At 38.8% G+C, this 11246-nt stretch overlaps 1 protein-coding gene across 1 annotated transcript; it reads right to left on the reverse strand.

Moving 5' to 3' along the window:
• Positions 1-3830: 3830 nt before the first annotated feature.
• On the reverse strand, positions 3831-6331 carry LOC145060555 (uncharacterized). The gene is made up of 8 exons (XM_079008202.1): positions 5855-6331; positions 5736-5773; positions 5383-5491; positions 5258-5281; positions 4827-4943; positions 4657-4723; positions 4509-4572; positions 3831-4271 (listed from the first exon to the last, which is right to left on the reverse strand). The coding sequence occupies exons 1-8, from the start codon at positions 6026-6028 to the stop codon at positions 4040-4042; spliced, it is 825 nt and encodes a 274-aa protein (XP_078864328.1). The 5' UTR covers positions 6029-6331; the 3' UTR covers positions 3831-4039.
• Between the last annotated feature and the right edge of the window lie 4915 nt (positions 6332-11246).

Here is an 11246-nt window from a genome sequence, read left to right on the forward strand (position 1 = left end):
CCCGTTTTGCATCGTTTTGCGTGCCAGAAATTACCCGAAGCCCCAGTATTATTCTCGAGCGCCAAAGCAAGTCCCGAGATCCCGAGAAGTGCGGTTCCCGAGCCGAAGCTCTGCCCGCGAGAAGTTCGATTTTTGTGGAGATCTTCCAGATCTACCGAAGAATACTATTTTTGCAAGTCGTAGTGCTGTCCGATCATCTTCTGATCAAGTGAGTGTATACTACCTTTCATAAACATGATAATAATACAAGTATGGTTTGAGTGTATTAAGTATATTGTTGTTTATATGTGTGAGTGTGTATTTACTTTCTTCTAACACATAAATATGAAGTATTTGCTATGAAATACGTGTTATGTGTTTATATGTTATTTGTCTATTTGAGATGGGCATGGAAATTGGAGTTTTATACAGGTGTTAAATAATTTAAACTGTGTAAGAATTTATATCTACAAAATTGTTGGGTAGAACATAGGTAGATGGAATAGTTGGTGACTATGGAGTTAGCGCCTATTTTATAAACCTTGGCGACAATGTGACTTCGTGCTTGTTTGATGAACCTTGGCGACTATGGAGTTAGCGCTTGTTGCGTAAACCTTGGCGACTATGGAGTTAGCGCTTGTTGAGTAGACCTTGGCGACTATGGAGTTAGCGCTTGTTAAGTGAACTTTGGTGACTATGGAGTTAGCGCCAAATAACTATGGATTTAGTACTTGATAAATAAGCTTTGGCAGCAATGGAATTCGTGCCAAATTCCTTATGAACAAATGAATGAAGGATAGTTGGTTCTTAGGATAAACCTTAAGAAGATAATGGGGATGGGTAATTGGGTTGATTGTTTGTTGATTACATATAATAATTATATTATTGTGGGTTGAAAACCATATATGCTCACCAGGCTCCCAAGCCTGACCCACTCAGTTTTCTTTTCATTACAGGTAATGGCACAAGGGTATAAGTTGGTGGACTTGATGAGAGATTTTGGATTATAGATCAGTAGTTGACTAACTATTGTAAGGTCTATTTTATATTGTTTATGCTTTTGGTCTGTAACAAACATGACATCCCGAGTTTTTATTATTTAATGAAAATACATTCTTTTCGAGAAATGTTTTGATAAATAGTTATCATATTTTATTTTGGGAATAAATTCCGCAACCGTTTTCTTTAAACGATCACTCTGATTTATAAAACAAAGCATAAAGAAATCGGTCTTTTCTGGCCGTGAAATTGGGGATGTCACATAAAATTCGTTCTATCATAAATTCACTATTTACGCTTCCCGGTGCCGTGTCGGTTCTGTCACGAAACTTCGACAGGTCATAACTCCATCGTTATAGCTCGGATTTCGGTGTTCTTTATATGTCCGGAATCCTTGTCACGACCACTACCACTTCATGTAAAGATATCGGGTTTATTCAAAAATTAAATTTTGACGCTTATTTTTATTATATATTTATAAACAAATAATAAACACACAATTCACATAATACTCAAAATTTTCATCTTTATTACTTCCAAAAAGAGTTACAATAGTTGACCTAGAGTATTACATCATCTAATTAATGCTTAGTCCCAAAACATGGGCGTTACAATTCTCACACCCTTAGGATGATTCCGTCCCGAAATCATGCATCAGCAAACAGACGTGGGTAGCGACTCATCATGTCACTTTCTGTTTCCCAAGTGAAGTTCGGCCCATTTGAATGTTTCCAACGGACTAACACTAAGTCGACCATTTTTCATCGTAACGTCTTAGTCTTACGGTCAACAATTGCCTTGGGCTCTTCGATTAGCCTCTTATTCTCATCCATCCTTAACTCTGAGATTGGAATTATGTCGGGAACTTCGCTCGTGAACTTCCTCAAATAACACACATGGAAGGTGTTATGAATACCATCTAGTTCTTCGGGTAATTCGAGCTTGTAAGCTTGGTTCCCAATTCTCTGAAGAACATGAAGGAATGGTTCCATGGAAATTGTTGATCGACAAGTCCAGAATTTGAAGTTGAGCTAATTGACATGACTGTAAGGGGATGGTTCCAGAGAAGTTGTTTGATCTTAGGATAAGAACATACAACCCTGATAAGTTTTCCCCAATCCAGACAGGTACATTACCAGAAAACTTGTTGGCCCCCAAATTCAACGAGATCAAACTCGTGCAATTCTGTAAAGACAAAGGCAATTCTCCAAAGAAGTTGTTCTTGTATAAATACAACATTTGGAGTTCTACTAAAGATCCAATAGAGGGAGGAAGCCTTCCAAAGAGATTGTTGTGTCCGAGATTAAGAACTCTTAGGTCTTTAAAATGCCACAAACAGTCCGGGAGTTGTCCGCTTAATGAGTTATGAGAGAGGTCAAGAAATGATAATAACCCACCAACAATTTGGCATATAAACGAGACTCCGGAGAATTTGTTTCTAAAAAGATTTAATACCGACATAGTGGAAGAAACATTCGGTATTGGACCAGAAAAGTTGTTGGAACTTAAATCTATAATTGAACCGTTGGCAAAATTTGATGATAAATCTGGTATTGTCCCGCTAATGTTGTTGTAAGAGAGATTCATATATGCTATTTGAGAAGGCGACATGTCCCAAAACTCCAGAGGGGTTGTGTCTGAAATTCCAGTATTGAAAAGATTAAGAAGGATAAGATTTTTGAGTGTCTGAATCCATTTGGGGAAGCGAGGCCCTAGATTGCAAGAGCTCAGATCGATAACTTGTATATAAGAAAGGCTTGACATGTGATTTGTGGAAGGAACACCTTTGAGTAGGTTTTCTGAAAGAAATACGATAGAAATCTTCGACTTTCCGATCTTTTCAGAGATAGCACTTCTAAGAGAATTGAAAGAAACGTCAAGTAATGAAAGCATAGGCAGTTCCCACAGTTTCTCACTTATACTTCCATTTAAGTGATTATGACACAAGACCAAATATTGTAGGGATGAAAATTTTTGGATTTTATCGGACAATGACCCTGTAAATTGGCTTCCATCAGCAGACAATTCTTTTAATGCAAGCGATGTGCATCCAGACAAGTTGTTGAGAAAAACAGGAAATTTGATAACAGCAAAGTTGTTCTTGAAGTACAACTGTTCCAAACTACAGAGGTTACCAAGATATCTGGGTCTTGAAGGGGAGCTTTGAAAAGGAGAGCATGTCTCTCATTATCCAAACACTTTTTCATATTAACACCATTTCTATCATCTCCTTCCAATAGGCTGGCAGTTGTAGTCACAATGAGTAGCAAGAGAAGTGAAAAAATTATAAAAACAAAAGAATTCATAATGTCAATGCCAAATGTTGGTAATTTTGTGGTTTTTTGTATTGATGCCTATGTGAACTGCCCTCATGGGTGTTTATATAATAGTCTCAAATATGAAGATGAAAGATTCTAATCGTGTGGCCTCAAATCAGTGGGGCATACAATACTTAATTTCCATGCAATTTAAAACCCACCTATAAGAAAAAACAAAGACTTGGAATTGGAATTAAATGCCTCAAAGTATACGTTCAAAGACTTACAAATCTTGGTAGTTTGGATCGATTAGAGTATAGATGCCTCAAAGTATACGCTTCAAAGACTTTACAAGTCTTGGTAGTTTGGATTGACTATAGAGTATAGATACCTCTTTTCCCATCTTGAGATATTTTGCAATTTGTATTTATTATCTATATCTTTTCCAATCGTTTGATATCTTTTTGGTATGTGATATAAATCCCAAAATGTAAAACTAATGAATCATTCAATCAAATACAAATCCACCCATGAAAATAGTAATAATATGATTTTGGACTAAGAATTTAATGACTATGAAATGAACTTTCTCACTTAGATTAACTAGAACATGTATCATTCCATAATACTCATGGTATTTTACATTGTTAAAAACAATATTAAGATGATTAAAAACACATTTGATTTATAATTAATACACTTAACTGATTAAACCTAATAAAAATACCAAATCACACAAGTTAAATAGTAGACAGATTAGGAATCTTGAAAGAAAAAAAAAAAAAGAACAAATATGTTAAGAGTTACTCGGGTCTCCTCATTTTGATATTGAGAGGAGTTTCCTTATAAGACCGGACCTTTTCAGCAGCCCTACGCGATGGTCTACCAACAAACAACATTCTTTGTGATTGTTTGCCATCTTTTTGGTCAACTGAAGTTTGACCATCATCTTCATCCATCTTAACATCTTCAATCTCAAACAACTTTTCATCTTCTTCTGATCTGAATCTAGCTGTCTGCCTTCTCACACAACGCCTGAACCCAAAAAATATAATTTTCAATTACAATTTTGGTCCCTAGGCATATCAAAAAAATCAATTATGGTCCCAAGAAGTTGTCAGAGTCCAAAAATAACATTTTACTTTTGAATAATGACCAAGAACGTTACAAGAACCTCACATAAGGACCAAAATTCCAAAAGAAAACTTTATGGGGCCAAATTGAAAAAACCATCAATACCCAGGGACTAAAAATGTAATTAATATTTATTACCTTTTATTCTCAGCTGTTTCTTTCTCAGAAACTTGTTCATCTGTAGTCATCCAGGGGCCATGTGCTGCAAATAAAACAGAAAATTCAATAACAGAAACGAAAAAACTCAATTATTTCAAATTCATCTTTTAGTTTTTATAGTATTTACATTGGCTTCTTATTGGACGCATACGTCTATTTGCAGTTTGTTGTTTGGTAGACGTGTTGTCACCATTCTTCATTCACCAAAACCAAAAAAAATGGTATTAGTTAATGATGCAAAATAAGAAGAGTATTTTAATAAAGAAAAAAATTAATAAATATTTATAAATAAATCACCTGTGATATATCCTTCTGATCATTCATCTCCTGCACTGCAGCCACTGCTTTAAGTTCCAAATTCATGGTTTTAAGTAAAGCATCTTTGCAGGTGAGTTGATGTTGCAGTGTTTTTAACTGTTATGATCAAAAAAAGTATAGAGTAAGTTACATTTTTGGTCCCTGTTATAGCTGATTTATTCAATTTTAGTCTGAAAAAGTTCTGTTGCAATTTTCATCCATGTAAGAGGTTTTTACCACGTTTTTGGTCAATGTTCCAAATAAAATGACTATAACTATAATCAGCTATGGACCAAAATGTTACAAGAACATTAAATAAGGACCAAAATTGCAAAAATTAGCTATAGTCAAGGGACCAAAAACGTTTTATTTTACTCAGAAATATATGTAAGATACATATACAGAAGTTTGCGTTTCGCAATAAAACATACCTTCTGTTTACCTAAATTAAGCTCCTGTAAATCAAAAATGAAGTGTTAAAGTCAGCATTTATTATTTAATTTTACTTCATTTACTTAAAAATTAATAAATAAATATAAAAATACATAAAACTAACCGCCATCATATGGCTGTTTGATTGAGCAAGACTCCAATTTTGCAACTGTGTTTTCTGAACAATAATTCGTAGCTTCTGAAGCTCCACTCCATTCACCTCTATCACTTTGCTGTTGTCATTTATAAAATTTAAGAAAAGTGTTATTAATATTGACTTGAAAGACAGAAGTTTCAGTATTAAGAACAAGTATAACTGACTTTAAAACATATACTCAATTATAGCATTGTCATCTAAATACAAAGCAATACCACACATATTTTGCCCAAATATCACATGTTCTTGCAAATTCTAGTGTTTTTACAATGGTTTAAAAAGTATCAAGTAGTACATAGAAAAAGAAAGGGGAGAATTACTTTTTGTCTGTGATAAGCTTCATGAGCTCTGCATTTTCCTGTTCGATCATTACAAGAATTCCAATTAGGTAAAATCAATCAAACCTGAAATGTATTTGGCAAACAAAGCGGGATTTTACCTTTAAGAGATGATCGACGTGGTTTTTAGCCGAATACAATGAATCATCTGGTGGAAGAATTTGATCAAATAGAGGAGGCGATTTGGAATTTTGCTGGTAATTTGTGATATCAGACAACCTCTTTCTTAACGTCTTCCCAAAAGAGGACCTTTTTGCCATTTTATCACCTCTCATTCCCTCCCCAGATCTCCAATTGGGTAGTTTTGGGTCTCACGATAAACCCTGCGTAAACTAAACAAAAAAGAGCAAATGTTTTCACAAATTGAAATCTAGGGTTTGCTTTGAAACGCTCTACGGAACCGGGATAAATCAAAGAGCGCCAGATCGCGAATTGGGTTAATTTGGGGGGAAAACTGTTTGTTAAATCAATTGTTAAAGATCGAAAATAAAAGTGAGATTCTGAAGAAACCCTACTGCGATTTTGTGCAAGATTTTGAATGAAAAAAATGGATTCGAAGAGGAAAAAGAAAAGGCGAGTTTAAAGTGGAGGTTCGTATGGCCCAACGGCTGTCCGAACCTAATTTGAACTTTAGAAAAATTAAAGTGCGGATGAATTTCATTTTGTACCCTTCATGTTTGGTCTAGATTCGTATACAACCCCTCAATTGACTTGAGCGCCAAAAGATTACATTGGTCTTATACTCTCGTTGCTATGGTTTGATCAAAATTACGTGTTTCATCTCAAACATTTTTTTTGCACTTGGACCGTCCTTGTGGTACTCATTTGTTTCGGTTTTGGTCCCTAGTAGACGTGAAAAGACGATATTACCCTACTTTATTTATTTTTTTCATTTGCTTATTATTGATTTACTGCTAATCTTTTAAATAAAATTGTTTAATAAATTCATCATTCACAGTTTTCTAACTACCACCGACACCTCCGCTAAACCAACCCAGAAAACCACCCATTCACTACCACGGTCATAACACTACCGCTACCCTTACGTATCCTCATTGGAACTTGTAACATCCGGATTTTTCAGGGTTATTATTGTGTAGTTTAATCTTTTGATTAAAGGAGAGACTCGACGAGTTGAGGATCCAACTCGCTGAGTCGAGTCGGGTTTCTCACGCGGATTTAATGAGTGGACTCGCCGAGTAGGTGTTGGGCAGAGAAACCCTAATTTCTCAAGTTTGGGACCTATTTAAAGGTCCTTATGGCCTTCATTTGTGGCCACTACACCCTGAGAAACCATAGAGAGCAGAGAGGAAGCTTGTGGTGCAAGAGGAGGGCTAATTCATCATCTTTTGGAGTGTCTTAGCAAAGGGAAGGATGGATTTCGAGTTGGGCTGTCTTGTGGGACTCAAATCTTCCATCAATTCGTTCAGAGCTACCGTGAGAGGTAAGGCTTCATGTCCATCTTCGTTTGATTTCATGAATCTAGGGTTTCTTCATGCTTTATTTAGCTTGAATCTAGAGTATGAGAGGTCCCATGGTGAAATGATTCCTAGATCTGGACCTTAAGATGTCCAGAGAGTCCCTTCCATTCTGCTTTATGCCTTTTCCTTGGAGTTATGAGCTAGGGTTGTCATGATATGAAGGATTTCACCAAAATAAGCATTGAGAGCCTTGCATGTATACCAAGATTCGACCTTTTCGTGGTTATTGGTCATAGGGAAGTCAGATCTATGGATTAGAGGAGCGGATCTGACCTCAGAAGGCCAGATGAGCGTTGTCATGGGAGCAACTCACCGAGTTCATCAGAGGACTCGACGAGTCGAGTCGGGGTTGCCCTGCGATTCATACCAGGTGTAACTTGTCGAGCAACGGGTTGGCTTGACGTGTCAAGTGAGGCTAAGGAGGAATCCTTAGACACGTGTGGACTCGCCGAGTTGCCCATGTGCACTCGACGAGTCGGGTCAAAGTGTAACCATTAACTTTCGTTGACTTTAGGGTTTTGGTCAAGACTGACTTAAGAGAGTTCAGGGAAGGGTAGAATGGTCTTCTACCCAATCTTTAGAGCTAAGACAATGAGAGAGTGTTGATCAGGGATGTTATTTGAATAATAGGAGGAGGCCAGGACGGGACGTTGAGCACGAGAGTTCATCCGACTTCGTTTGAGGTGAGTCTTCTCACTATACTTTACCTTGAGTGGTAATTAGAGTTATGTGACAGAGTTATTGTATGTTATTTATGTGATGTGTTGCACTGCATTATTTCTATGTGATTTATGGCGTGTGTATATCAGAGTATATCAGAGTTAGAACCGGAAGGTTCACAGAGCTAGGACCAGAGGGTCCACAGAGTTAGGGCCCAAGGGCCCACAGAGTTATAGCCTCAAGTGGCTGGTATGCGTTATGTGTGGTATTTTGGGGAACTCACTAAGCTTCGTGCTTACAGTGTTCAGTGTTATATGTTTCAGGTTTTTCTCAGCATCACGGGACGGCACCGGCTCGATTGTACACACTAGAAGAAGCGTTAGTTTTGAGGATCCTGGTCTATTAATTGATTGAACAAAAGAGCCATGTATTGTAATTTAAACAAAAAGGAAGATTTTTATGAAAAGTGTTAAATAGATAAACGATTTTAAACGAAAAATTTGTTTTAAAATTTTCGGTGTTACAAGTTGGTATCAGAGCCTTGGTTTGAGGAATTCGGATGCACCTTCGGGTAATCTAGACTCAAACTGATGAAGTAAGAAGAGTTTTCAAAGAAAAAATTTTCTAAAAACGAATAAGAGTTCAAAGAGAAAGCAAGAAAGAGCAGTGTACAATCAGCCAGAGCCCGAACGGTGATTTCCCAAAATACCCTTACTTTTATATTATGAGATACTTATGATACATTTTATGAGATATTATGCATGCTAGAGATAGGCTAGGTATTTCATATCTTAGGACTAGAGTGGCCTGATTTGTGATGCCTTAGCTTAGGAGTTGCTGTTATATGTGATGTGCTTTTGAGAATGTGATGAGTGAGAGTATTCAGTTGGAATCTTTTTAGGGGATTTGAGTAGAGGGGTAATCTAGGAGAGATGCCTAGATGAGTGTTGTGGTGCTTATCGAAAGAATAGTTAGAACCCGCGAGGGGTAGAGTTGTAGAGTTTGGTGGTACTTTTGAGAATGAGCAGAGCAAGCGGATTTATCACCCAGAGCGAGTTCTATGTATTCTTCGATTCCCGAATGCTGCTTGCTTCGTGCTTTGTAGAACTCTCGATGATGGGAGTCTGCTACCAAGTGAATATGACGATATTCAGGAAGTAGATGGATGGCATCATTAGGAGCTCTTCAGCACCTGATGGCGGAGAAGTGGGAGGACCAAGGAAGAGCCAAGGGAGTAACCTTAGCCAGATGAGTACGCTGGCGGAGTAGAGCATTTCACTGAGGAGAGAGCACGCGTGGCGGAATTAGTGAACGAGAAGGTTGATCAGCTACTTAGGAGCTCTGGGATGGTCTGTGTGGAAAGTATGGGTAGATGTGGCAGGTAGAATGGGCCCGTACTACCGAAAGCAGAGGACCCATACTCGATACAAGGAGTATTCTGAAGGTTCTAAGGAGCAGATTGAGGGGTGATGTTATGGTTCGTGTACCATACATCAGAGCAGATTAAGGAGTGGTGTTATGGTTCGAGTACCATACATCGGAGCAGATTGAGGAGTGATGTTATGGTTCGTGTACCATACAATGGAGGAGATGTCACCTTCTGTGACTTGATGGGTGCTATTTATGTTTCCTATGGGAAGTAGGAGAGGCGTGAGATTTCAGTTTTGGGTTTAGGAGTAAACCCTACGGGTTGACATTGATGTCGATTTTTTTTCCTCCAGAGTATCAGGCAGCATGTCTGCCGCAAGGAAATGATCTACCATGAGCAGGTAGTCAGTGGGGACTGAGATGGTCAAGGACCACATTACACCCTAATTGAGTATAATAGGGCGTGTGGTAGCGGTATCAGCTGGTAATCCAGTCAAGTATATCAAAGTGGTGGCTCTTCTGTCTATGATGGGTATTGAGTATGGTAGTGGAGTCCCTGTTCTTGTGATGATTCACGTGTGGGGACGGGGGTTGAGAAGCCAAGGATGAGGAGTATGATGAATTATTGTTTCAGTCTAAAAGTCAATGATAGTACTGGACAATTGAGATGTTCGGTATTGGGATGGTATGAGACCGTGAATGGCTAGAGGCAGTCGTGATGAGAAGTTCCTGGGGATTTATTGGAGATTTAAGGTATTTGAGGTTTCTTGATCCCTGCGTGGGGAGATCAGTAGGCGTTGTGTGGTGTCTTCCAAGCCTAGGTTCGGTGTTTCTGGTGGAAACCGTCTGTAGGGTAGATTGTTGATGCGTCAATTAGTGATGGTTCGAACCCTAAGTGGGGGAGAACCGGGTATTTTATTGAGGGAACCAGAGATTTGTGCAAGAGTGGTTAGGGGTTGGATACAGAGACCTGCGGCTCGAATTCATGAGACCAGGGACATTGGTGATCAAGGAGAGGTGCAGAGCGACATAATGCATGTGGTACGTGTCTGAGGAAGGATGAGTGTCTCCACGGCAAGTGGCCAATGGTCAGGAATCTGGTGGTGGTCAGGGTTGTTTCAAGTGGAAGACTTGTAATGATGGTATGGGCAGTTGAGAACTTATGGGTCGAAGTATGAGTTGTATATGCCCCTATTTGGGGTGGATAGAAGATTATCGAGTAGCCAACTCCCGGGTTGGTATGCGTATTCTTGATTGGATTTTGAGCAGTATGGGAAAGGGTTTCAGAGGATCATCAGCGTGTTCTGAAACGTTAGCGCCTTCTTTGTATTCCAATTGAGTGTTTGGATACACCGAAGTTGCGCATTGGGTAAAATGAAGAATTATTTATGGGGTTCGGAGTTATTGGAATCTTGAGTTTGAGATGACTAGTGGTGTATCATGTATCTATGGTTCTAGTGGGAGCCCTTCGAGTATTGACCTCAATAGGGACTATTTAAGAAAGTGGATCTCTGTAGAGGTTGGTATTTTGTTATGACGATTGCCGCCAGAGTCTGTGATGCATATTTGGGTCGAGTATGTGTAGCTATCTATGATATTCTGTGGAGCATGAGTTAGTGGACGTAGTGTGGTGTTGTGATGCTACGGGGAGTCGTAGTGCTCACAAGTCAGAGAGAGGGAGTTGTGATACTACGGGGAGTCGTAGTACTCACTAGTCAGAAGGTGTTGTGATACCGCGGGGAGCCGTAGTACTCACTAGTCAGAAGGTGTTATGATACTGCGGGGAGCCGTAGTACTCACTGGTCAGAGGGTGTTGTGATACTACGGGGAGCCGTAGTACTCACTAGGCATCGAGAGGTTATCATGATGTTGCGGGGAGCCATAGTACTCACTAGATGGCAAGAGAGTGTGATGATGGAGTATTCTCCGATCAGTGTATGATGCAGAAGAGTTTTAGGCTTGAGTAGCCCTAGTATTGAGTTTT

The sequence above is a fragment of the Lactuca serriola genome, chromosome 6 (assembly GCF_051521515.1).
Source record: "Lactuca serriola cultivar US96UC23 chromosome 6, Lser_US96UC23_V15, whole genome shotgun sequence".
NCBI classification, from domain to species: Eukaryota; Viridiplantae; Streptophyta; class Magnoliopsida; order Asterales; family Asteraceae; genus Lactuca; species Lactuca serriola.